Source organism: Dermochelys coriacea, chromosome 8 (assembly GCF_009764565.3).
Source record: "Dermochelys coriacea isolate rDerCor1 chromosome 8, rDerCor1.pri.v4, whole genome shotgun sequence".
Lineage (NCBI taxonomy): Eukaryota > Metazoa > Chordata > Testudines > Dermochelyidae > Dermochelys > Dermochelys coriacea.
In genome coordinates, this window is record NC_050075.1 from 22113107 (window position 1) to 22140864 (window position 27758).

Sequence of the window (27758 nt, forward strand, 5' to 3'; positions counted from 1 at the left end):
AAAGAGGAGTGAAGTAATGGAGCACTCTAAATATCAGAGGTGTAGGACTGGAAGGGACCTCGCTAGATCATCTAGTTCAGTGTGATGGGTACATGCCATCCATAGGGTTGCCAGATGTCCAGTTTTTGACGCTGGCAACTCTGATCAGTACCGCCAATCAGGCCGTTAAAACTCTGGTCGACGGTGCTGCAGGGCTAAGGCAAGTTAGTCCCTACCTGTCCTGGCACCGGGTTGTACCCTAGAAGTGGCCAGTAGGTCCGGCTCCTAGGCGGAGGGGCCACAGGGCTCTGGGCGCTGTCCCTGCCCTGAACACTGGCTCTGCACTCTCATTGGCTGTGGTTCCCAGCAAATGGGAGCTGGGGGTTGGGTCATGTAGGAGCTGGACCTGCTGCTTCCTGCTTCCAGGGTGCAGCGCAGAGCCAGGAAGCCTGCTTTAGTCCCACTACACTGCTGACTGGGAGTGGCCGGAAGTAAGCCTGCATCCCAACCCCCTGCCCCAGCCCTGAGCTCTCCCCAAACCTAAGCCCCCTCCTGCACTCCAAATCCCTCATCCCTGACCTCACCCCAGAGCCTGTACCCCCAGTCAGAGCCCTCATCCCCCTGCCCCAGCCCAAAGCCCCCTCCCACACCCTTAACCCCTCATTTCTGGAGCCTGCACTCCATTAAAGCCATCACCCCCTCCACATCCCAACCTCCTGCTCCAGCCCAGTGAAAGGGAGTGAGGGTGGGGGAGAGCAAACCCCTGAAGGAAAGGGAAATGGGAATGTAGTGAGTGGGGATGGGTCAGGGGCGGGGCCTCAGGGAAGGGGTGGGGCTAGGGTGTTCATTTTTGTATGATTAGAAAATTGGCAGCCCTACCCACTTTCAGAAGATGGGGGAGGGCAGAGCCATCAGATTATGCAAGGCTAGCTACCCCCATCTCACAGAGGGGGCAGATTGGGGCAGGCTACCTCCCCCACCCGGCACCGGAGCCTGGGCAGGGCAGCCCAAGGGACCTCTAGAGGCGAGACCAGGGTAGGCAACCTATGGCACGCGTGCCAAAGGCGGCACAGAAGCTGATTTTCAGTGGCACTCACACTGCCTGGGGCCTGGCCACCGGTCCGGAGGGCTCTGCATTTTAATTTAATTTTAAATGAAGCTTCTTAAACATTTTAAAAACCTTATTTACTTTACATATAACAACAGTTTAGTGATCTATTATAGACTTATAGAAAGAGATCTTCTATATGTATTACTGGCACACGCGACCTTAAACTGCAGTGAATAAAGGAAGACTCGGCACACCACTTCTGAACAAAAAGAAGAGGAGGACTTGTGGCACCTTAGAGACTAAGAAATTTATGTGAGCAGAAGCTTTCGGGAGCTACAGCTCACTTCATCGGATGTAGCTCACGAAAGCTTATGCTCAAATAAATTTCTTAGTCTCTAAGGTGCCACAAGTCCTCCTTTTCTTTTTGCGAATACAGACGAACACGGCTGCTCCCCTGAAACCCGTCACTTCTGAACAGTTGCCAACCCCTGGTCTAGACGCCAAGCACCGCTACTGGCGGCAGCGTGTAACATTGTGGCCGAGGGCGGCACTAGGACCCGGGGGTGGGAGCAAGGATGATCCTCCTGCCAGCGCCACGCTCCAGCGACAGGCGCCCAAGCACCGGCTGAAAGGGCAGCTCCGCGCGGTGCCTGCCGGGAGGGGGGAGCACCGCCCCGTGTGCAGTGGCTAATGGGAGTTGGAGTCCCCACCGCCCTGTGAGGCCGGCAGCAGGCACATAGTCCCGTGCCCGATGACGCGGGGGCTAATGGGAGTTGGAGTCCATGACGGCGCGGCGCGGGGGCCGACGGGGCCTGTAGTTCTGCCGGGGGCGGGCGCATTGCCCGGCGGGCGGCGCTCAGTCACACGCCAGCGGACCAAGGGAGGGAGGCGGGAGCATGGCTGGCAGGTCCCTGCGGGCGGCCCGGCACTACCTCAGCCCGCTGCTCTCGTTGGGCGCTCGGCGGCCCGGCAGGTAAGGCGGGGGGAGCCGGCCGCTCATCCCCATCACACAGGGGCCCTGTCCAGAGCGTTTCCTGGCCCCCATCGCTCCCCTGCCCCCCGTACTCCCTACGCGCCCCTCACCGTAGTGCCCGGGCTGTCCGCGCTGGGCAGCGAGGCGGGCATGGGGGGCTTGGCCGCTGATCCACCGCAGGCTAGCAAAGGGCAGCTGCGCTCTCGGGTGAGCTGTGAGCCACCTGCTAAGTGCTGCCCGGCTGCTGCTCCGCTGCCCTGCCCAGGCGGACCGGGCTGGAGGCGGCGCGGCGCGGCACCGCGCCCCGGGGTCCGGCGGAGGAGCCCGAAGGCGTCGGAGCGCGGCCAAGCTAAAATCTTCAAACGCGGCCGCTGGTCCGAGCTCCTCCGTTTTGGGAGGCCACCTTGAGGGCTGAGGGCCTGGTTTTCACCTGGGGCTGTGCGCCTCGGACTCGCGGGGGAGCAGGGCGAGCAGCCTCAAGCTGCTCCCCGCGCCAGGGCCGCTGCTGAGTGCTGGCCTGGCCCGCAGAGGGGAGCGGGGGCCCGCCCAGCAATGAGCTGACCCCTCTGGCTTGACTTGCACTTGTGTTTTCAGCTTGGCCTTCCTGTTCCTAAATCAGATGTAAACAGGGACTTGGTTTCATTTAACCTCGAGCAGTCAAAGGAAGAAAAATGGCTGTGTGCTGGTAGTGAGAGGAGGAGACGGTAACAGAGTAATGAGGAACAGGTGTTAATCACTTCTGGGGCACAAGGGCTAGTAATTCAGACTGTATTTCAGGAAAGGTCTAACCATAGACCTTGCTGGAGGCATGTTCACTACAGTCATTTTTAAGGCTTTCCATGAGAATGTGGCTGGCCCCTGTTTCTTTTTGAGGCCAGAAACAAATGCATCTGCAGCTGGTCCATGACTGGGTCATCTAGAGACTGCTATAATACAAATAAAAAATCATATTGGGGCATATGTGTGGGGAAGTTGGTATATGCTGACAAAGCTCTAGGTATGGAATTGTTGCAGTGTGTATATAGAAAGCAAATTGTTGTCTAGAATTTAAAAAAAAACAAAAAAACAAAAAAAAAAAAACAAGCTCCAGTCTTGGCTACATGAGGGAAAATGACACACAAGTTCCCGTTGCTTCTGCTGCACTGTTGGGGGGCCTAGTGTGGACAGGCTCCCTGTGACTGAACCTGTTGTAAAAACTCTTCCAAATACATGAGCTTACAGAAGGTTTAACTAAAATGGTTTTAGAAGTGGGTCTCGGCTGCAGCAAACTTGCTTACGCAGGGGATCCCACTGGTGCAATGAACCTTTGGAAAAATTTGACAGGTTTCAGAGTAGCAGCCGTGTGAGTCTGTATTTGCAAAAAGAAAAGGAGTATTTGTGGCACCTTAGAGACTAACAAATTTATTTGAGCATAAGCTTTCGTGAGCTACAGTTCACTTCATCGGATGCATTTGGTGAAACATCCAGGGTATAGACATAAATATCTAAATGGAGTCTGAATGTCTATTAAATGGATTTTCAGATAACTAATCAGAAATAAGAGACACAAAGTGGAGAGGTAATATCTTTTATTGGGCCAGCTTCTGCTGGTGAAATAGGAAGCTTTCAAACTTACACAGAGCTCTTCAGGCAGATACCTTTCACCAAAAGAAGCTGGTCCAATAAAAGATATTACCTCACCCACCTTGTATCTCTAATATCCTGGCATCAACATGGCTATAGCAACACTGCAAACAATAATCAGAAATGCAAAAAGTGAAAGCAAGATGTATTTTGAAAAGCAGGTTCTTTGAACAGTTTAGCTTGCTTCTAAAAGGAAGTGATTGTATAATAAATGCAGTGGGCCAAGTTCTGCCCTCGCCTCCCACTGTCTTTATCTCAGTATTAGAAAAGCAGACAAGTGGCCTTATGAATACAGTTCTGTGCCTCTATAAACACTTTGCAAAAGGCTTTTAAATTTGTCAATTAGTGTAGTGTTGCTGCATTGCCCATTACATACATAACCTAATATTTTATATTGTTGAAGTGTTTCTTGGGCTTAGTTTCAGATTTGAATACAGTTGTACTGTGTATCTGATTGGGGTAGTTGACTCCTGTTTTGGGTGGTTTAACCTGGAGGATTAACCTGGAGTGTCCATTCTACGCGAGTCCCACTTCAGACCTTGTGTTAAAGGACAACTGAGGCAAACCCCTTTTAAACATTGCTCTGTGAGAGAGCTCTTGTTCCTCCTCTGCCACATGAGGCAGGCTAATCCAAACAGCATGTGGGAGTTGGGACTTTCTGTAGGATGAGCGTGTGTTTTGGGACTTGGATTTGGTTTCACTAGCTCGGAAAGGGAGTCCATGCAGGCAGCTCTCTGCTTCACGTAGGCAGGTTTCTCTGGCTGAAACTCTAGCTCATTTATTCCTCTCTCGCTCTTGCGTGCATACACACCCACCCACCACAAGTCACATGCACAGCTCACTAAACTTCTGTTCCTGGGAAGTGAATGAGCAGCAACACCTTGAAATATCTATATAGGGTTTTAAAGCAAAATTTGTCTTGATCTGTGGATTATAAAACTGTAGGTGATTGGGCTGCCAGTTGCATTTCAAAGTTATTTTGGCTGAATGGTTCATCTGCTGCATGTTTGTTAACTTCAGTGACTGAAGTTTATGTAAATGAAATGTAAAAAGTTTATGGGTCAAAAGGCATAATTACAATTCATATACTCAACCCATATACACTTTTTCCTTTACAAATCTTAAAATTTTCCAAACTTGCACTGATCTGTTTTGAAATCTAAGCTAAGCTAATTCCCCCCCCCCCCAAAGTTTGTGTGTCTCCTTTTAATTTTGGGAAATAGTGACCAGTTAATATTGTTATCTTCTTTTTAAAGAGCAACTTTTAATTAACTGCTTGCCATTTGCAGCTTTTAATTCTAAAATAACACACCCTAGTTATTTCTAAGTCTCCGCCTCTCTCTGTCTTGTGATAGCGAACTGCATTTTTGTGGCATGACTGGCTAGATGCCTGTGAACCTACGGAGCTGGGGATGAGGGGGTTGGGGTGTGGGAGGAGCTCAGGGCTGCGGCAGGGGATTTGGGCATGGGCTTACCTCAGGTGGCTCCCAGTCAGCTGCGCAGTGGGGGTGCTAAGGCAGGCTTCCTGCCTGTTCTGGCACCGTGGACCGCGCTGCGCCCCAGAAGTGGCCAGCAGCAGGTCCGGTTCCTTGGCGCGCAAGCAGCTCCGCGAGGCTCTCACCCGCAGGAACCCCTCACACACCCCAGCTCCCATTCGCTGGGAACCAGCCAATGGGAATGTGGAGCTGGTGCTCGGGGAGGGGGCAGTGCACAGAGCCCCAAGCCCACCTCTCGACCTAGGAGCCAGACCTGCTGCTGGCCACTTCCGGGCACAGCCCGGTGTCAGAACAGGTAGGGACTAGCCTACCTTAGCCGGGCAGCACCACCGACGGGACTTTTACTGGCCCAGTCGGCAATGCTGACTAGAGCCGCTGCGACCCAATGCCTTACATTCCGCGACCCACAGTTAGAAAACGACTGATCTAGTCTGACCTCCTGTATAACACGGGCCATAGAACTTCCCCCAAAATAATTCCTAGAACATATCTTTGAGGAAAAAAAAATCCCGTCTTGATTTTAAAATTGCCAGTGATGGAGAATCCACCACCATCCTTGGTAAATTGTTCCAGTGGTTAATTACCACCCTCACTGTTAAAAATGTATTTTCAGTTTGAGTTTGTCTTGCTTCAACTTCCAGCATTGAATCATGTTTTACTTTTCTCTGCTACACTGAAGAGCCTGTTATCAAATATGTGTTCCCCATGTAGGTACTTATAGACTGTAATCATGTCACTGCTTCACTTTCCCTTTGTTAAACAAAATAGATAGACAGATTCAAGGAACTCAGTTACAATATGGCATGTTGTCTTGTGGCTCTTCTCTAAACCCCTTTCCAATTTATCAACATCCTTCTTGAATTGTGGACACCAGAACTGGACACGTAATCCAGCAGTGGTTGTACCGCTGCCAAATACAGCAGTAAAATAACCTCTCTGCCCCTACTCAAGGTTCCTCTCTTCCAGTCTCCCAGTCTTTACAATTCAAGTTACTGAAGTTGCAGTTTAGGATGCTTGCATGAGAAAACCATCTGACTGATGAGTTGTACTTTCTGATTCCAGTAATCTGTATTGAAACTGCCCTGTCCAGGACCCCAGGAGTTTTGGACTAAAATACACCCTGCAGCTGAATTCACCAGTTAAACCAACTTTTATGTATCTAAACAATAGTAATTAGAGAGAGGAAAGAGAGACCACACGCACACCTTCATTCATTCATTTAGCTGGAGTAAGTTGGAAAGAAATAGAAATTGTTTGTCAAAAGTTATTTATGGCTTTACATAAGGAATGCAAATCATACTTGTTCTCAGCTTTTGGTTAAACCAGCGTTGATACCCTGTTCAATAGTGGTTAAGTTTAATAAAGCAAATGGGATACCACTGTTAGTTCGTACACTGAGATATCCTCAGTCTATCTCTTTAATGTTGCATTGTGAAGTCTATTCTATAGTGCAAAAGCTTGCTCAGTCTTCAGCCATTATAACAGATTTGAGGGGGGGAACCATCACCAACATAGATTTGGCTGGCACTTAGATATCACAGCAATAGGCACCTTAAAAGTGCTCCAAATCACATCCCTCTGTCCAAAATAGGTCTCCATGCTGTGGTGGTTAAAATGCTAGCAGCCATCAGCTCCTTGTCCGTGCTGGTACTCTCACAGATAGAGCTGCAATAATGGGTAATTTTTTTGGAAAACTGCTTAGTGTAGACAGGCCCTAGGATAGTTCTTGGGTTATTATGTATGGATTGCCTAGTGCAGGGAAAGCCACCTCATGGTAGCAGGGTTCATAGGACAAGTTAGTGTGCAGCAAACTAGTGTGTTGAGATTCACACCCTGGCTTGCCACACACTAAAAGGGACAGTTTGCCATTCAGATGGTGCACTAAGCACCTAATTAGCAGATATTTATATGCAGATGTAGTTTGGAAGGGATAAGGAAGTTTCTGGATATCAGTTGTTGGTCTTGTGGGACATGGGACAATCTCCTTTCAAAGACAAAAGAGAGGAGAAGGTGGCCTGCTGAGTGAGGAATTGTAACACTATTAGCTGTTAACTAATAGTTAGGCTTGATGGTCATAGGATGGTGTAAAGCTTTTGATTACCATGTCAACAAGCCTTTTTTAAAGGGGAGATTTAAAATCTTGGTTTGGGGGAGAGCTCAATAGGCACTCCCAAGAATTTAGAAACTCTTTTGTTCAGCAGATGCCAATGTGCTTTCTGAATGGAGCCTTCTTGGAGGAACACTTCCCCAAACTATGAATGTAATCCTAATCTGGTGTGAAGTTTGAGAGGATGATAGGCAGACTTGGGGTGAGCACAGGACTTGGAGCCAGTGAATTCCTGAATGTCAGTCCTGGTTCTGACAAACTCGTTCTGTGACTTTCTGAAAGATATTGCTTCTCTGCCTCAGTGTCCCATCTGTAGACTAGGGGTGTTAAATAGTGAGTGACTCAGCTCTCAGGATGGCATTATGGTTAGTGTTAGCCAAAGGCTTTGAAGTTCCATGTTAGTGCTAAATGTTTTAATTATTTTACAGGCTGTGCAATCTGCTGCCTGTTTTTCAAGCATTGACTGAAATGTCTCACATGCTGATTGATTTTTTTCTATTTACTTAACTAGTTTTTGAGAGAGTCACCAAGTTGTGTTGGGACAAATTCCTATGAACCTGGATAGTACTTAGTGTTTATACAGCTTAGTCCAATTTCCTGACTCTGGTGGTTCTGTAATTTCAGCTGCCACTGTAGGAGCCAGCTTGTTCTAGAATCAGTCTCCGGGGTGAGTGACCTGGCTGTTGCAGCATGAACCACAGTAGCTTAGTCTCCAGGCGTTTAGGCGCACACACTTTTCAGCAGGTGAAGCAACGGGGAAGCAAGGATTCTGAACTAGATATGAACATGCCAAGTTGTATGGGTATAAGTTTTATTGTCCACCTAGGCTAATCTCCTTTTTTCCCCAAAAAGCAGATGCAGCTCTCTGCATTTGAACTCTGTTTACGTATTCCAAGTAATTTAGGCCTTGTCTAAACTACAAAGTTTTGTCGGCAAAAGTTATGTTGCTTTAATTAAAGCGCTTTAATTAAAACGAGGGCTGTCAAGCGATTAAAAAAATTAATCATGATTAATCGCGCAATTAATCGCACTGATAAACAATAATAGAATACCATTTGTTTAAATATTTTTGGATGTTTCTACATTTTCAAATCTATTGATTTCAATTACAACAGAGAATGCAAAGTGTACAATGCTCATTTTTTATTTATTTTTTATTACAAATATTTGCAATGTAAAAAACAAAAGAAATAGTATTTTTCAATTCACCTAATACTAGTACTGAAGTGCAATCTCTTTATCGTGAAAGTTGACCTTACAAATACAGGATTATGTACAAAAAAAACCTGCATTCAAAAATAAAACAATGTAAAACTTTAGAGCCTGCAAGTCCACTCAGCCCTATTTTTGGTTCATCCAATCGCTCACACAAACAAGTTTGTTTACATTTGCAGGAGATAATGCTGCCTGCTTCTTGTTCACAATATCACCTGAAAGTGAGAACAGGTGGTTCACATGGCATTGTTGTAGCCAGCATCGAAAGATATTTATGTGCCAGATGCACTAAAGATTCATGTGTCCCTTCATGCTTCAACCACCATTCCAGAAGACATGCGTCCATGCTGATGACGGGTTGTGCTCGATAACGATCCAAAGAAGTGCGACATGTTCATTTTCATCATCCAAATCAGAAGCAACCAGCAGAAGGTTGATTTTCTTTTTTGTTGGTTCAGATTCTGTAGTTTCTGCATCGGAGTGTTGTTCTTTTAAGACCTCTGAAAGCATGCTCCACACTTCATCCCTCTCAGTTTTGGAAGGCACTTCAGATTCTTAAACCTTGGGTCAAGTGCTGTAGCTGTCTTTAGAAATCTCACATTGATACCTTCTTTGCATGTTGTCAGATCTGCAGCAAAAATGTTCTTAAAACAAACGTGCTGAGTTGTCATCTGAGTCTACCATAACATGAAATATATGGCAGAATGCAGGTAAAAGAGAGCCAGTATTGAAAAAGTAAGTTCAGTCACAAATTTAAATATTGCAACTCATTATTTTTTTAAGAAGCGTCATCAGCGTGGAAGCATGTCCTCTGGAATGGTGGCCAAAACATGAAGAGGCATACAAATGTTTAGCATGTCTGGCATGTAAATACCTTGCAATGCCAGCTACAAAAGTCTCATGGGAATGCCTGTTCTCACTTTATTGTGACATTGTAAATAAGAAGTGTGCAACATTAGTTCCTGTAAATGTAAACAAACTTGTTTGTCTTAGCGATTGGTTGAACAAGAAGTAGGACTGAGTGGACTTGTAGGCTCTAAAGTTTTACAATGTTTTGTTTTTGAGTGCAGTTATATAACTAAAAAAATCTACATTTGTAAGTTGCACTTTCACGATAAAGAGATTGCACTTCAGTACTTGTATGAGGTGAATTGAAAAATACTATTTCAGGGGCTCTCAGACTTTCTTTTTGAGGTCCCCCAACATGCTATGAAAACTCCACAGTCCACCTGTGCCACAATAACTGGTTTTCTGCATATAAAAGCCAGGACTGGCATCAGGGGGTAGCAAGCAGAGCAATTGCCAGGGGCCCCCACAAAGCTACATTGATCAGGCTTTGGCTTCAATCCTGGGTAGTAGGATTCAGGGCCCTGGGCTTCAGCCCCATGTGGTGGGGCTTCAGCTTTCTACTCTGGGCCCTAGTGAGTCTAATGCTGGCCCTGCTGGGTGGCCCCCCCGAAACCTGTTCACAGCCCTACAGGGGGCCCCAGTGAGCTGTAGCTCACGAAAGCTTATGCTCAAATAAATTTGTTAGTCTCTACGGTGCCACAAGACCTCCTGTTCTTTTTGCGGATACAGACTAACACGGCTGTTACTCTGAAAACTGCAATACAGTATTTGTATGAGGTGAATTGAAAAATACTATTTCTTTTGTTTATTATTTTTACAGTGCAGATATTTGTAATAAAAAATAATATAAAGTGATCACTGTAAACTTTGTATTCTGTGTTGTAATTGAAATCAATATATTTGAAAATATAGACAAACATCCACAAATATTTAATACATTTCCATTGTATTCTATTGTTTAACAGTGCGATTAAAACTGCGATTAAGCACAATTATTTGAGTGAATCGTGTGAGTTAACTGCCATTAATCGACAGCCCTAATTAAAACCACTGTTGCATGTCCACGCTAGCTTCTTTTGTCAGCAGAGTGCATCCACACTAACAGCTGTTGCATCGACACAGAGAACAGTGCAACACTGTGGTAGCTATCCCTGTGTGGCCATTCTTATGAGAGACTTATGTGCCGAGCAGAGCCGAGGGCTGACATGAGGGGTGTCCTCTTCCTGCTGCCTCAGGATAGGTCGCTGCAGGGTGCTTTGGGAAGGGTTTGCAATGCTTGGGGGGGCAGGTATAGCATCCACTGATGGAGGTTTCTCAATCCCATCCTTCTAGGAGCTTCCAGTTCCTAGTAGATTGTCAGCTTTTCAACTGAAGTGTGTGAGGGGAGGGAGAGGAGAGTGGTATATCTGGGGCAGGGGAGACAGCAGGCTGAGCGACCTATCCTGAGGCAGGGGGAAGAGTACACCCCCCACGTCAGGCCTCGGCTCTGCGCCGGGCACAGCAGTCTCTCATAAGAACGGCCATACTGGATCAGACCAAAGGTCTGTCTAGCCCAGTGTCCTGTCTTCCAACAGTGGCCAATGCCGGGTGCCCCAGAGGGAATGAACAGAACAGCTCATCATCAAGTGATCCATCCCCTATCGCCCATTCCCAGCTTCTGGCAAACAGAGGCTAGGGACACCATCCCTGCCCATCCTGGCTAACAGCCATTGGTGGAACTGTCCTCCATGATGGAACTAAGCTCCTCTCCCCAAGCAGCCCCCTTTGCCTGCCTGCCTGCCCGCCTATGGTCCTGTGATTCCCTCCTAGTTCTCCCACGGCCTCCTTAGCTGGTGGGAGCCACAGCCTGAGTAGCTCTGTGAGCTCTCTGGGCTGAGGAATGTCAAAGCAGCACAGTAGTCTGTGTCCTCCCCCCCCCCCCCCCGCCCCCCTTACCCCGCTCCCTGCAGCAGCAGTCTGCCTGCTGCTAAGTCTTAGGGGGTAGCCGTGTTAGTCTGTATCCACAGAAACAACAAGGAGTCCGGTGGCATCTTAGACTAACAGATTTATTTGGGCATAAGCTTTTGTGGGTAAAAACCCCACTTCTTCAGCTGCATGGAGTGAACATTACAGATGCAGACATCAATATACTGACACATGAAGAGACGGGAGTTACCTCCCAAGTAGAGAACCAGTGTTGGCAGGGCCAATGCGATCAGGGTGGATGTGGTCCACTCCCAATAATAGATGAGGAGGTGTCAATTCCAGGAGAGGCAAAGCTGCTTTTGTAATGAGCCAGCCAGTCCCTGTTCAAGCCTGTTGCTGTGTTCCTAGTGCAGGGCAGAACGGGAGCATTCCATGTTAATGATTTGCTCTTGGTTCCCCAAACAGAGCAGCAGGTGCAGTTGTCAAATGCTTCCAAGAGCTTTGAAAGGGGAGGGGCACATGCTTACGAGGCAGCAGAGATTAAAACAGTGAGCAGAGCAGGCAGGCATTGTGGGATACTGGTGGAAGCCAGTTGTGTGGACAAAACGAACAGCAGTGTCTACACTAACGCTTTGTCGCTTTAACTTCGCTGCAAAAAACTTTATGCCTGTCGCTGAGGTGGTTCTATTTTGTTGGCAGAACAGCAGAGGTTTGCTGCCAAAAGTAGCTTTGCAGTGTGGACACCTCCCCTGTTTTGTTGGCAAAGGTGCCTTTTGCCATCAAAACTTTGTGGTGTAGGCAAGGCCTTGGTGTCTGACTGGCGCCAGTCACTGTATTATCTAAGCACCAAAGCATGATATCTGCCTTTCATATCTATTTGTTTTTACATGAGTTAAGATGCTACCTAGGTGTCTCCAAAGAGAATGTGCTTTTAACCTTGATGGGCACAAAGCAACATCTTCCCTTCTGAGCTCTGGCTCATGTTTCTCTTCCTTCTTTGCTCTTGGCTTGTATTTCAGAGATTGCCTGTGTGTCTTCAGCACTGCGGCCCAGCAGAGGAGCACGGGAGATGAATGTGGACCAGAGGATCCCCGCGATGAGCCAAGGCATCCCCTTTCTGAGCGAACTCTAGAGCTCAAAGCCAGCAAACTGGAAGAACAAGTCCGTGATTTAACTGTGAGTCTACCACTAGCAGCATCTTAGCAAAGGTATCCCCACCAAAGGTATCTTCAGGGTTCAGTCCCTTCAAAGTGGGAGGTTTCATTCATTTCACTGTTAAGCCACCTGCCTGAATACATTATAGATGACATCTTTCATCTCAAAGCTCTTCACCGCGGAAAGGCAGCCATCTCCAGGCTGCAGGGTGACAACCAGCTACCCTTGCATAACATGAGCAAAGTGCTTTATGTCCTCCTCCAAAACATCAGCTATTGATTACTGCTGGAAATAGGAGACCAGACTGGATGAACCAAGTAGTCTGATCCTGGCTAGCAAATCCTGTGTGTGTGTTAGAGATTCCCTGTTCAAATCTTTGAGTGTTCTCTATTTAGACCTGCAGTAATTTTGCCTGTGTCTTGTGAGAATTCAAAGGATGATGATCATTAGCCTGGCCTTATGGCATTCAAGGATCACCAGGTCTTAGAAGGGTTTATACAGCTCAGATAAATGTGCAAAATGATCCAGCTCAGGCAGGCCTGATGTGTGAAATGTATTTAGCTGCTTTTCTTACTTGAGGAGGTGGTTTTCTATGCATTTGGAAATCAGCATCTGTTCTGAAATCCTGCTCTCTAAACTCTAGGTACAAGGTGTTGTGGCCAAGTTACTCTTGCTTTAGGTAACAGAGCAGTGTTCCTTCCCTCTACCATACGCACCAACTCCATGGATATTCCAGGGGAAAAAATAGTGTGTGCTCAGCAGCCCCGCAGATCAGCCTCTCCCTCCCCCCATCTCCCTCCCACTGCAATCAGCTGTTCAAGGACTTGCAGGAGGCGTGGGGGTGGGAAGATGCGGGGCAGGAGGGGTTTGGGGGAAGAGGTGGGGGGATGGTCCAGCACCCCCAGGGGAAATCCCAAAGTCTGCGCCTCTACCCTCGCCTTTATCCCTTTCAGTTCCTTCATCTTATCAGTTAATCAGTCTCATCATTTTTAGAATGGAATCACTCATCCCATCTCTGTGAACTTGTAATCACGTCCTAGGTCACTCACTCCTTCTGCATTTCTAGACTTGGCCTCCTCCCTGTCCTCTCCCTGTGACTCTCCACAGTTGAAAGAGATGGCTGTTTCATTTGTGCTGCATCATCTTAATTGGAATGCCCTCATACTTCCACCTCAAAGCAATGAGTTACTTCCATTCTGTAACCCTTCCCCCATTGTACTAATGTCAATTGAATTAATGGGGTCAAAGATGTTAATGTGACCCTGTCATAATTCAACATTAAGCAGATCTCAGCCTGTTTCATTTCATGGCAAACATATCATTAAAAAATTTTTTATCTTTTGTTAAAGACACAGAAAAGAAAGGAAAACAGGTAAAGTATTATGTAAGGCTTTCATTGTAACAGCTTTCCTTGTTCCCTTTCCTTTTTGCCATAGAGTCTTTAGTGGGGAAAATTCCCTGGCTGACAGTCTCTTTGATGGTATTAAAGATCCTAATAACTGTCCCTTTTTTAGGGAAAAGAGAGAAAGTTAACTGAAATTGGCTGGAGCTGCTATTCTTGTTAAAGTCCAGTCCCATTTTCAAGAACACAAAATAAGATGCACACAAAAGAGGAAAACAACAAAGATAGAAAATGCAACTTCCATTTCTGGTATTGACTTTCACTTGCAACCTCACTATTGGAGAAACAGAGGCATCGTACGCTGTCTTATTAGCCACTCTGAGATCTGGCAAACTTGTACCCGCATCGGGCTGTTTAGGGCATTGCTTTTATCTTCCTCTCTGGTTTACAATGGTGTTGCAAAATACACAGTCTTGGCCGACTAAGCCAGATTCTTCTTAGAAAGAAAAAGGAGAGGGGTAGGAAAGAGAAGAAATAAGGTGAAGAAGGAAAAGGACACACAGTGTCACATCCCAGGTGGTGGTTGGGATTTAGACAGAGCGGGTGGAAGTGGTGATGTCATCTGTGTCCTGCTCTCTGGTCCAGTCTGGTCAGGGCATCTCTCAGGATCAGGATGGCCCAGTGGTGTTACAATAGATGGTGGGATCCCAGGAGACGGCGGGGGTGGCAGCCATGGTGGTAAAGCTTGCTTCAGCAGTTGCTGGCAAACAGCTGCTGCTTCTTGATATTTTTTTCTCCCAAATCTTTTTTGTCTCTTTAAGGATCCCAAAAGGGAATGATGGGCAAAATATCCCAACCCCTTTTGTTTACCAAGTAGGCTTAATTTCCAGCACCCTGATTTTGGTTAATTGATTTCCAGTTGAGAACGTCTCTTGTTTATCAGGTTTGATTGTAACCCAGTCTTTGAGTTACATCAGTAGGCCTTTTTGTTTGGCTTAATTCAGCCTTTGTCTCCCTTTTGCATCTTTTTCCATCAGTTTGTATTATTATAGATTGTGCCATTTTATGAGCTTTCACTCACTCGTTACAGTTGAGCTCACAATTAAGGTAAATTCATAGCCGTCATTACTGGCTGATGCTCTGAATCCCTTTATGATTCTGTACTGTTTACATTTATAAAATGGGTTTATCCACCAAGCTGTAAGTTCCTGAGCAAGTAGTAAATTAGCACACTACTAATGTATTAACTATATGAACTTCCTCCCCAAGATGGCTCCATGCTCCCTCATGGATACACAGTGCCTGAAGGGCAACAGAGTCTGGTCTGACAAACTAACAGAGCAGACAAACAATAGAGTTGAGAGCCCTCTCTTGAGATCACCCTGCGCATCATCACTTTATGAAGGGTGCTACAAACAAATGCATTTTATTGGACTTCGCTATTGTCTCTACATCTTGCAATATTTCAAATTCTGTTTTCACTTGCCACATTGGTACATTTGCATTGGGATAAGAAGAAAATGGGGGTGGCAAATGTACCAATGTGGCAAGTGAAAATAGAATTTGAAATATTGCAAAAGATTCCACTTCTGCTGAGGCATTTCTTGAAAAATGTTATTCCTCACCCAAACAAACAGAGGGGTGTGTGTGGGAGAGGGAGAGGGGTCTCCAATTCTACTTTATCACAGTGCCACCACTGTCAGGTTGGGGAGAGCAACACTGGTTCAGCTACTGTGGTGTGAGCAATATTGGCAGCCCTCTGTTGAGGAGCCACCGCTGTCACAACAATTTGAGCACCGTGATTAGACTTGTTCCAAACAGGGTTAATTCACATGGTACTTAAAAGAGCTAATCTTCCCTAGAGGTGCCACCTCTGCCAACACTGGTTCAGCTGCACTGGTGAGATTTTTTTTTTTTTTTTGTAGCTACCCCCTTGAGTAGGAAAGGCTAAAGAAGAGGGAAAGATGCAGGGCCTTTCTAGAAATTATTACCCTGACAGCAGCTATCTTCTGCACCAGCAAAGCATCAGCTGATTGCACATTCATTGCTAAGACTCCCAGTCAGCTACTAAGAGAGAGAATCCATCAAGAGCTGCACCTTGAATGGTCCAAAAACAGCAGACTGACCTAACAGTGCAGAATGGTCTGCTCAGCTGTGCCCAAAATCCTCCTGACCAGTGACTTGGGTGTTGTTAATCTGCTCCTAGTTTTGCTGCCTCAAGCAATGGAAGAGGCCATTGGGCATGTGTGTGCTTTGTAACTGGGGTCGGGGAGCCAGCATGAGCTGGTAACTTGCAGGGGGAGTATTTCTTTAGACTGTCTGTGTAGGGGGATGCAAGGTTCTACAGCAATAGGTGTGGCCCTGTGATGGATCATTCCCCTTGTCTGATGCCTGTGCCCGTTGCTGTGTGTGCAGGAGCGATACCGGAAAGCCTTGGCGGATTCTGAAAATGTCCGGAGGAGAACACAGAAGTTTGTGGAAGATGCCAAGCTGTTTGGTAAGCTAAGTGCTGCTGGCATTATGCAGGAGCTGTTTGCGGCAGTGTGACTTGCTTGGCTAAGCACAGTTAAGAAACAGAGCGGAAAGTACAAATAAGCAGTTTCCCCTCCCTGTCCTTCTGCCCTTGTTCTTTCTAAAGCCTGTTGTGGTGTTTGGCCTGAAGTGACTGGTGGCTAGACTCGCTAGCTGTTGTATTTGCATGTTCAGCCAAATCCTGTGGGTTTATCTCGGTGATGTATTTGTAAAACGCTGCTGAGCTGGTGTAAATCGGCATAGCTTCCTTGACTTCACTGAAGATGATTTACCCCAGCTGAGAATTGGCACTTGGAGTTTATTTCATGCTCTGTGCAATGTCATCAAGCTGCAATCTCCTTTCTAGTACTGAGATCCTGTTCTTCCACTATGAAATTCATGGATGTAGTGCATGCTGGAATAGAGGCCAATTAATGTTTCTCAATTAATGTATTCTTCGTAAAATATGTTTAGTAAACTTAGTGTTGGTGAAATGGGCTGGATTGATAGCTCTGGAGACTGATATCCTTGATTATCCATAGAGCAGGTGCAACATGAGAAATAGCAGAGCAAGCATTCCACACACTGTCTTGTCAATATACTTTAACCCTTCTGTGAAGGGACCACCTCTAGGGGTGAGAGGGTAGTTCAGTCCCCATGGAGAATCCAGTCCTGGGCACCTTTGCTTAAACTGTCATCGGAAATGCTAGTTGTGGTTTTATGTGATGTGGGCACCTGTCAGCTTGGAACTTGGCTGAGTCTACCACCTCATATCGCATAGGTTGCCAAGCAATCATCAGATGGTAGCACTCTAGGATACTACTGGTGTGACTGTGATTCAAGCCAGAAACCTAAGGATAGAAAGCTCTGTAGCCCATATCAGTCCTAGGAGTTTCCTTTTTTTCTCATTAGTTAACGCTTATCTGAAGGCTGCTGGAGTTTATCCTGGGTAGGAGTGCCTATATTTCCTTTGCTTTGTGCCTGCCTGGTCTGCTTGGAAATAGCTATTGCATTCAGGGTCCATCTACATTGTTGGTGCTCTTGAATTTCTTGGGGTATTTTTATAGTGTATGTTTTAGGTTTGAAGGAAATAATATTTGAGCATAAGCTTTCGTGAGCTACAGCTCAAATAAATTTGTTAGTCTCTAAGGTGCCACAAGTACTCCTTTTCTTTTTGCGAATACAGACTAACACGGCTGCTACTCTGAAAAAAGGAAATAATAAAGATTCTTGCTTTACATTAGAATTGGTCAGCTGGGAAAACATGGGGTTCAGTAAGGCATTGGAATAAGCCCGAATGCAAGGCTACATAGACCAATATCTGATCTGCTATGGATGCTTCTCTTCTCTTCTTTCTTCTCCTCCTTCTCTTCCATATTAGTTCTCTACATAGCTGTCAAACCTATATATACGGGAGTATGCAGTGTTTAATTGTTGCTAATGTCTTCCCCTTTCCTCTCCCATCTATCTCAGATCCTTTTTTATGTTATGTTACTAAGGGTATGCCTATAGTATCCGGCAGGCAGCGATCGATCCAGCGGAGGTCGATTTATCACCTCTAGTCTAGACGAGATAAATCGCCCCCCAAGCGCTCTCCTGTTGACTTCCGTACTCCAGCGCCGCGAGAGGCGCAGGCGGAGTCGACGGGGGAGCAGCAGCAGTCGACTCACCACAGTGAAGACACCGCGGTGAGTAGGTCTAAGTACGTCGACTTCAGCTACATTATTCACATAGCTGAAGTTGCGTAACTTAGATCGATCCCCCCCACCCCCCCGCCAGTGTAGACAGGCCTCAGTGAACATGTGCCTACCACCTGAGAGAGGGTTTTTTGGGTCAATCTTCATATCAGATTCTCTGCAACCAGAAATATACAGCTACCCAAAATGTATACAAACTGAGCTGGGTTTCCTAAATGGCAACAAGCTTTGGATTCTAGACCACGCCTATGTTACCAGGGGTCACCTGAAGTCTCACTGTAATGTTACAGGACAAACAAAGTATTGAGGCTCTTTGTGAAATAACTCTGCTTTATGGAACCTGTGCATATTGCATAGCTATTGATTTGCCTAGGTATATGCTTCACCCATTACTATGGTCTCTGGGAGCCTGTAGTGCACTCTTAAGTACTGTCTGTACAATACTGAGGTCCCAGTCACAGGAGATGCTGAATGCCCTCAGTTACCATTGAAGTGGCAGCTGAAGGCAGTCATCTCTTAGGATCAGTCCCTTCCAGTGTGGCATGGCAATATGCCCTGGGCTGATGCTGTAGCCTTGCACTGTCTACCACTGAATTGACATTGCTTAACATCCTGCCTATTTGTGTATGTGGCTGCAGGGATCCAGAGTTTCTGCAAGGACCTGGTGGAGGTAGCTGATATCTTGGAGAAGGCTACTGAGAGCGCTGCAAGAGAAGCAGAGCCTAGTGACCCAAAACCAACCCTCAAGAAGATCTGTGAAGGCCTCTCCCTCATAGAGGCCAAGTTGCAAAGAGTATTTGCCAAGCATGGCCTTCAGAAGATGAACCCCGTCGGTGGCAAATATGATCCATACGACCATGAAATAGTCTGCCATGTGCCAGCAGAGGGGATGCAGCCGGGCACAGTGGCCCTAGTGACTCAGGATGGCTATAAACTCCACGGCCGCACTATCAGACACGCACAAGTTGGTGTGGCAGTAGAGTCGCAGGAGTAATGTGATGGGTGCACCTACTGGGATCTGGGACCTTAATGAGCTGAGGACTCTGCCACACAGTGGCGATATCAGCTGCATGTCTTGTCTTTATTTATTAAGCTAGGTTTGTATCGTACATTGGCTTCTTCACAACATGTGCATAATCTTGGCTTTAATTCCAAGAGGCTCAATTATTTAATGTCACTTTTTCTGAGTGTGTGTAAATACTGGGAGTCCTGCTATTTATCAGAAGCATGTGGCACTGCTAGCTCCCCTTCTCTGTTGTATTCACGTCTCTCTCAAAACTTACACTGGGGGAAGAGGGAGTTAGGGAAAGAGAATTTCTGCCTTCCGATCCCAGCTCTGACATACTCTTTCCGTGGCTTTGGGCAAGTCACTTAGCCACTCTGCCTCAGTTTCCCTATATGTAAAATAGGGATATAATAATATTTACTGACCACCTCACAGGGCCGTCATGAGGATTAAATAATATTTGAGATGCACCGTAGAGATGAAGAGCTCTAGCTAAGTGCTAAGTATTATTATGAGACTCTTTTGTGATCTTATTTTTTTTCCCGTTTCCCTTAGGCAGAAGGAGCTGTGAAAGCATCTGCCATTTTCAGCCAGACTTTTCTCATCTCTCTTCAGAAAAAGCAATTCTGAATTAACAAAGCCCTAATCATCTTGTATTTGAGTATGGATGAGGGTTTTTTAAAAAAAAAAATCATCAACTGAAACTTGATCAGATTAATGTTTGCTCTCCAGCTAAGACTTCAGACCTGCAGAGCCGTCCCTAGGGGACAGCGAATCGGGGTGACCATTTCCAGCCCCACACTTGGGGACCCCCACGGGCCAGCGCCGCCTGGGCAGTGGGTGAACCGCTGGCTGGGGGAGGGAGAGCCACACTTGGCTGTTTGGGAAGGCACCGCCTCCACCAGCCTCTCCTACCTGCTTCCGGCGCAGTCAGTCCCAGAAGTGATGTCACTTCCAGCCCGGTCCCCACACCTCCCTAGGGCCGGCCCTGCAGACCTGTCTGCTTCTCACTGAAGTTAAACAGTGGGAGTGACCCCAGGCAGGGGGAGCAGGAACTATTCTCAAGTCTCAGCTCTGAGCAAAGATCTAGGCCTGGTCTCCAAACAAGAAGTCTTTTTAAGAGAAGGGAAATCTATCTCTAGATCATTTGTGCTACAGCTTCCAAGCACCAGAAACGGTTCATTCTTTACTAACCCTGAAAAGGGAAATATGATCTCTTATTTTGTCAGGCCACCAGCTAACAGATACATAATTAACACTGATGACTTTCCCAACCCTAATTCAGAGCCTATTTCTGCCTGGCTGTGGATAGACATCAAATCTAGGTTTTACTTCATTTTTTTTAGATGGAAGGAGAGAAGTCTTAGCAAAAGCTCCAAGTGTCCTTGAATCAGTTGCAGCAGCAATTATGAGCAAGTGAAGAGAGGCAGGGATCCAAGGGCCAGTCGAGAGTGGGAGCTGGCCTAAAGTGTTCTAGCTCAAGGCAGTCTGGCTGGTGCAGCCTGGCGAAAGATCATAGGGCATGTGTATCTCTGTTTCTGAACAGTTTGTATGTGTGATACCTTCAGTATGGATGAGGGTTTTTTTTTAAAAAAAAAAATCATCAACTGAAACTTGATCAGATTAATGTTTGCTCTCCAGCTAAGACTTCAGACCTGCAGAGCCGTCCCTAGGGGACAGCGAATCGGGGTGACCATTTCCAGCCCTGAAAGGATGGGTAGACTCCTCATCCCCAGCATTACTGACTTACTAGACGCTAATGTCTATCTCTGAGCTAAATGGGAATCTAACCCTCATTTAATGAACAGCAGGATAAATAATGGAAGAGAAGACCCCAAGCTATCAGCTGCATTATAAAAGGCAAGGAGGGTGAACAGTTGTACTTTCAGGAGTTCTTGCCCTCTCACTTGCTATCAAACCTATGGTCTGGCAGGTGTTTGGGCTCTGCTTCCAAAGACTCTTGTCTAGTGCGGGTGCTAGCTCTAGCTCAGAGGAGGTATTCCTTTGCAAATGTGAGATGCTGAAAAATGCAGGAGAGGTACCCATGGTTTTGTTGTGATGGCTCTCAAGATTACAACCTCCATCAATAGGCAGCTACAAATTAAGAGTTTCTGGGAAGATTACATAAACATAGAACATATTCATCTGAATGAGTTTCATTCAAAGACAGACATGTCTCTTCTCATATTAGTGCAAAACTGGCTCTTAATGACATCGGTACCCATAGTTCCCTTAGGGGTGATTCAGCGTTCCAGTTCTTCATTACAAAACACTTCTTGGTGTGTGTATGTGCCTCTGACCATTTAGGATGTTGAGGTGGGTGTTGAGGCAGGTACTTGAAATCTCAGCCCTGGAAATCAATACTTCATGGCAATATTGGATCAGTTCTAGCAAATATCCACTTAAGTTTCTTTATCTGTGTAACTTCTACAATACTGGCATACCTTACAGGGCTGTTGTGAGGATTAATTTAAGGTGTATAAAGTGCTTTGAGTTCCTTTGACTAAAGGTGCTAGAGAGAGGCATGGTATCGCTGTTGTTGTTCCTAGTTTTCGACTTCACTTTGAATCCCACAATGAAAGTGCCACTAAGAAAACCTCAATGGGCCAATCTCCCAAATTCCCTAGCAGGAGTTAGACAGCTTAGGCTAATTTTTGGAGCTGTTGCCTTTCAAACACACATACATCTCTCATGTGGTGTAGATTGTCTATGGCTAGGTTGAATTTCTTCTGTAGAGATTCCAGTCCCCTTGCTGTCTTCCATGGTTTGTGTAAAGCTTGCACGCTAAACACAGGGGGCCACTTCAGGGAGTTACACCATGGAGGAATTGGGCCCTTTGGCTTTTTCTTCCCAGTCACTTTTTGATGGCCCGACCTGAACACAGAAGTGTATTAGAAGGGAAGGTTTGGCGGAGGAGGGAAAATGTCACATAAACACTAATCATTTCCACTTTAATACACCCTTGGAAATAATAAAACCTTGGAACTTGAGCACTTAATGTAGATGACTGGATAACAAATGTGTGTTCAGCTGGAGTCATGGGATAAGATAGGAAGCAAAGGGTAGAAATAAACAGTCAGTTTTCACAGTCGAGAGAGGTAAATAATGGGGTCCCCCAGGAATCTATACTGGGAGTAGTGCTGTACAACATATTCATAAATGATCTGGAAAAAGGTAAACAGTGAGATGGCAGAGTTTGCAAACAACACAAATTTACTCAAGATAGTTTAAGTCCAAAGCTGACTATCAAGAGTTACAAAGAGATCTGACAAAACTGGGTGACTGGGCAATAAAATGGCAGATTAAATTCAATGGTAAATGCAAAGTAATGCACATTGGAAAACATAATCCCAACTATACTTACAAAATGATGGGGTATAAATTAGCTATTACCATTCTCGAAAGAGATTGTGGACTCATCATGAATAGTTCTCTGAAAACATCTGCTCAATGTGAAAAGCTAACAGAATGTTAGGAGCCGTGAGAAAGGGGATAGATAATAAGAAAATATCCTAATGCCACTATATCACCCATGGTAAACCCACGCCTTATATACTTTGTGCAGTTGTGGTTGCCCCATTTCAAAAAAGATAGAGTTGATAAAAGCACAGAGAAAGGCAACAACGTGATTTATGGGTAGGGAATAGCGTCTATAAGAGGAGAGATTTAAAAAGCTGGGACTGGTCATCTTGGAAAAGAGACGAACTGGGGAGAGGACCGAGGTCTATGAAATCATGACTGGCGTGGCAAAAGTGAACAGGGAAGTATTATTTTCTCCTTCACATAACACATGGAATAAAATTGATAGGCATCCAGTTTAAAACACATAAGGAAGTACTTCACACATTGCACAGTCAATCTGTGGAACTCATTGCCAGGGGATGTTGTGATGACCAAAAGTATAACTCGGTTCAAAAATGAATTGGATAAGTTCCTGGAGGATAGGTCCATCAATGGCTATTAGCCAAGATGTTCAGGAAGGCAACCCCATACTCTGGGTGTCCCTAAACCTCTGACTGCCCTAAGCTGGAACTGGACAACGGAGGATGGATCACTTGATAAATTGCCCTGTTCTGTTCACTTCCTCTGAAGCATCTGGCATTGGCCGCTGTTAGAGGACAGGATACTGGGCTAGGTTGACCACTGGTCTGACTCAGTATGGCTGTTCATATGTGGTGTTGGTCAGTAGAAATGGCTCTCTGCTCTTGGACTCTGACAACCCTCCTTTGTTAGTAATCACCTTACTTCATGACCTCCGTAGATCTTGCCAGTGGGGCACATTGGGGTTGAATTCTTCCATGAGACTCCCGGTGGCACAATCATATAATTTTGGCAGCCTGTCTGTATGCAGTGCAAAATGTTCATGTTGTTATGTGGACCTCAAATTCTCAATATTTCATTAACAGATTCTGTTGAAACAGCTGTGATAAATCAATTGCTATTAGCACTCTGATTTTAAAAATTTGTTTTTATATTTTAGTATTTTGATATCACTTTTGCTGAGTCAAATGAACAAAGAATTGCTGATCTCCAAAAAGTTACATCGTTGTAGTTGGTAGGAAACCTTCTGTATGGTTTTTTTTCATATGTTTCTATATTCTTATTTACCCAAAGGTTCTAGCTGTATTAAAGGGAAATTCATATGGAAGTGTGGGGAGTGGTGCTGATGATTGATGACAGAGATTTGAGTTAATGCTGGAATTTGCTGATTTCTTCTAGATGTCTGGATACTGTGTGCGCGCTAATAAAGTTTTTTTTCAGGATTTTTTGACTGTTGAAATGTATTGCCCATTGCAAGTGCTGTTTAAATGGGGGCAGTACTGTAGGGTTAAAGATTTGTAGCTATTCTAGTTCTTGCCGTTTAGAATCAGACGCATTCATCTGGGTTTTTTAGTGATCCTTCATCTGGACTCCCAGAAATATTGTTCATGTCTCTGACAGGCTCTGAGTAGGCTCTTTCACATTCCCACAGGTATGCCGTCAAGGATCTCTGATTTGGACTAAACCATCCGATGATGTGATGGCATCATTGCTATCCCATGCTTCCTGGACTGTTTGCCGTGTCCATAAATACAGCCCTCAGTCTAAGCCCGTTTGCACAGAGAAATGCCTTACTGCAAAATGATCGGATGCTACTGCATCTCCCAATATTTCACCTTGCAAATCACTGCCCTTATGTGACACACAGTCTGTCGCATTTTGCCCTTTTGTGTGCAATATACTCGAGCAAGTTTACTCCTTATTGACGACTCATTTCAAATAGCTTTATTGTACAGTGTTACCCTCTTCAACTGGAACTCATTGTCATCTGAAGGTAGGTTATGTTCTCTGGGATTTACTGAGGAGGACAGGCTTCCTGCCCCCCTAGGACTAAATGCCTGTTTATTACTATGCCAGCTGCCTGGCGTTGAGGATCACGGAGTGGTCAGTGAGTGGGGGAGCCATCAGCTCCACCCAGAAAGGCTTCATGTCCTGTGAGGGCTGCTATGAACACAACTTTGTCCTCCAAACCACCATCGAAACGGCCAGAAGGGCGCGGAGGCAGTGCACGGTAGCATGGCTCGACCTGGCTAATGCCTTTGGGTCCATGCCCCACCACCACATCTTTGCCACGCTCTAGGAGTTTGGGATGTCAGAGAACTTCCTCTGTGTGATCCGAGAGGTGTACGAGGGATGCAGCACAACCATTCACTCGGTTGAAGGGGAGACCGCCGAGATCCCGATCCGGAGCAGAGTTAAGCAGGGATGTCCCCTCAGCCCCATCATCTTTAACCTTGCCATGGAGCCGTTGCTGCAAGTGATCTCCAACGACACAGATGGCTTCAACCTCCACGGCGAAAGGGTGAGCGTCCTGGCTTACGCGGATGACCTGGTCCTGACTGCAGATGACCCAGAGAACCTCCAACATATACTAGATGCCACCAGTCGAGCTGCCGATTGGATGGGGCTCCGCTTCAATGCAAAGAAGTGCGCATCTCTCCACATCGACGTCAGCAAAAGGGACTCGGTGCAGGCAACATGGTTCCAGATTCAGGGCGAGCCCATCATCCCCCTGGCAGAGGGGCAGGCATATCGGCACCTCGGCACGCCGACGGGTTTCTGTGTACGACAGACACCCGAGGACACCATCCAGGAGATCTTACTGGATGCCACCAAGATTGACGCCTCCCTGCTAGCACCATGGCAGAAGATAAACGCCCTGAACACCTTCCTGATCCCCCGCATCTCTTTCGTCCTAAGGGGATCCGCCGTGGCGAAGGTACCCCTCGGCAAGGCAGACAAGATTGTTCGGCAGCTGGTGAAGAAGTGGCTGTTCCTTCCCCAGAGAGCCAGCGACGAGCTGGTCTATATCACCCATAGGCATGGTGGTGCCAATGTCCCCCGCATGGGTGACCTATGTGACATCGCGGTGATCACCCACGCCTTCTGCCTGCTGACGTGTCCCAATGCCATGGTAAGGAACATGGCAGCAAACACCCTCCACGTTGGAGCGGTTCTCTGGATGGCAAATTTGGACGGGACAGTGGCAACATCGCTTTGCTGTGGTCCCACGCTCGCAATGCCACGCGTCGCCTGGGGAAGCGCATCGGCTGCCGCTGGGAGTGGTGTGAGGAGCGCCAGGAGCTGGGAGTCCTGGTGCCACAGATCAGGTCCGATGACAACACCATTGTCACCCCGAACGCCAGGGGCATGCTGGAGAGGACCCTGAAGGCGGCCATCCACTCGTACATGGAAACCCTGAAGCATAAGCCAGACCAGGGTAAAGTCTTCGAACTTACCAGCAAGTTGGACTCCAGCAACCACTTCCTCGCTGGAGGCAGCTTCACCCATTTCGCCTACTGGCAGTTCAACTGCGTCCCGCTCAACGGAGCCGTCCGCCACGGGAACCGAGACAAGCGTTAAAGGAAGTGTGGCTACTCCGAGACCCTGCCCCAACTCCTGTGCAGCTGCAAGCCCCACTCCAGAGCCTGGCAGCTGCGCCACAATGCCATCCAGAATCGCCTGGTGAAAGCCATTGCACCGTGCCTGGGGGAGGTCGCCGTGAGCTCCACCATCCCCGGGACGGACAGCCAGTTGCGACCTGACGTGGTAGTCACCGAAGAGGACCAGAAAAAGATAATCCTCATCGACATCACGGTTTCCTTTGAGAACAGGATCCCGGCCTTCCGCGAATCCCGAGCTTGTAAGCTGGAAAAATACACCCCCCGGCCAACACCCTGAGAGCAAAGGGCTACGAGGTGCAGATGGATGCCCTGATTGTCGGAGCCCTGGGCGCTTGGGACCCCTGCAACAAGCGTGTGCTGCAGACCTGCGGAATTGGTCGATGGTACGCACGGCTCATGCGGCACCTCATGGTCTCGGACACAATCCGATGGTCCAGGGACATCTACATCGAACACATCACCGGCCACCAACTGTACCAGGAGGTGTGAGCCAGTACAACATCGTGCATCAACCATGGGAAAGGGACTGAGAGACTCTCCCCCTCCCCCCCCCCGGACCATATGAACTGGAACCATAAACTCACTGAACATTAAATCCCACCAAATGAGGGTAGATCCATCCTCGTTGTATCCACTAATTATACTCCACACGTGAACATAGCCATTGTATGGACAACATACCCCCATATCTCAATGTCTGTACTTTGACCCGTTAAACTTTTACCCCCAATCGGGGAGATTGCAGATTATGTATTCCTTACGCCACCTGCTCCTAAACTGAACATCGCACCCCTTGATAATCTGTACCTTATTCCCTGATAACCAGATACTTCTATGCCTAAACTCTGTACCGTTTTCTTTTTACTTCAACATTATCTTAATAAAATTATTAAATCTTTGTCTTGTCCTGTCCCAACCCCAGACCTTCATACTGTATAAGGTCTGCCCTCCATTCTGGTTTTAGGCTGAATGTAGGGAACTTATACCCCTTTTTTGGTAGGTCCCAGTCTCCTAATTTTGCCGGCAGCTTTGATTATCCCTGTACAGCACCTATTCCTGAGGGGGCCTCTGCAGTTTATTTCCAAGTGGCCAATATAGGGTGAACTCCCAGTTCTTATGTGAAAGGCAGCTGCTGCTCAAAGGGGCCTAGCTACCAGACAGCAGTGATAAAACCTGTTTGCAGAGGCCACTGCCTTGTGGGTGCCACAGCAGGGACTTCTATGCACTGCTGTTGTCCCATGCTGTGGTGCTAGGAGTGGTAGAGTGTGGCAGCTTAGACTAGAGTGGGCCAGTGTAAGGACAAAACCAGCCCAGCAAGTGCAGTATGCTGTACCATGTAATGCATGCTAATGGCTCTTCTAGTCTTCTATCAAATAGCCAGAAGCAAGAACTCCTAAATGAGAATCACCCCACCTATATCCGTGTAATCAGGTCAGTTGGAGATCTTGTAAATATGAGGAAACATAGGTACACTAATGATACCCAGTTGTAGAATGTCTGCAGACAAGGCTGGGGCAGTCTTTACAGGCATAGCTGAAGGAAGGTCAGAGTATACTGCTGTTTCTCCAACTCAAACACCTACCAGCCTTATCATTAGCACACCTATTTATTTATGCTGCCTCCCTGTCACTTGCACATACAGCTTGGGTGAAAATGAGGCAGTTAAACAGTGGTGTAGAGCAGTGGTTCTCAACCAGGGGTATGCAGAGGTCTTCAAGGAGGTACATCAACTCATCTAGATATTTACCTAGTTTTTCAAAAGGCTATATAAAAAGTATTAGCTAAGTCAGTACAAACTAAAATTCCAGGGGTCTGTACTAGGACCAGTCCTATTCAACATATTCATAAATGATCTGGGAAAGGAGTAATCAATGAGGTGGCAAAATTTGCAGAGGATACACAACT

The 27758-nt window shown here is 46.6% G+C and overlaps 1 protein-coding gene across 2 annotated transcripts; it reads left to right on the top strand.

The window, feature by feature from the left end:
* Positions 1 to 1840: 1840 nt before the first annotated feature.
* GRPEL2 (GrpE like 2, mitochondrial) lies at positions 1841 to 27758 on the top strand. 2 transcript variants are annotated; one of them, XM_043520166.1, is made up of 5 exons: positions 1841 to 2003; positions 12218 to 12374; positions 16111 to 16192; positions 18542 to 20476; positions 20613 to 23672. In XM_043520166.1, exons 1-4 carry the CDS (start codon positions 1927 to 1929, stop codon positions 18895 to 18897), a joined length of 672 nt encoding a protein of 223 aa, XP_043376101.1. In that variant the 5' UTR covers positions 1841 to 1926; the 3' UTR covers positions 18898 to 20476; positions 20613 to 23672. The 2 variants fall into 2 exon arrangements, with proteins under 2 accessions (XP_043376101.1, XP_043376100.1); XM_043520165.1 differs by lacking the exons at positions 1841 to 2003; positions 12218 to 12374; positions 16111 to 16192 and having other exon boundaries at positions 18898 to 20476; positions 20613 to 27758.

Excerpts from the sequence above, each read along its gene's own strand:
- GRPEL2 (XM_043520165.1), top strand. The coding sequence starts at position 24,539 with ATGTCAGAGAACTTCCTCTGTGTGATCCGAGAGGTGTACGAGGGATGC.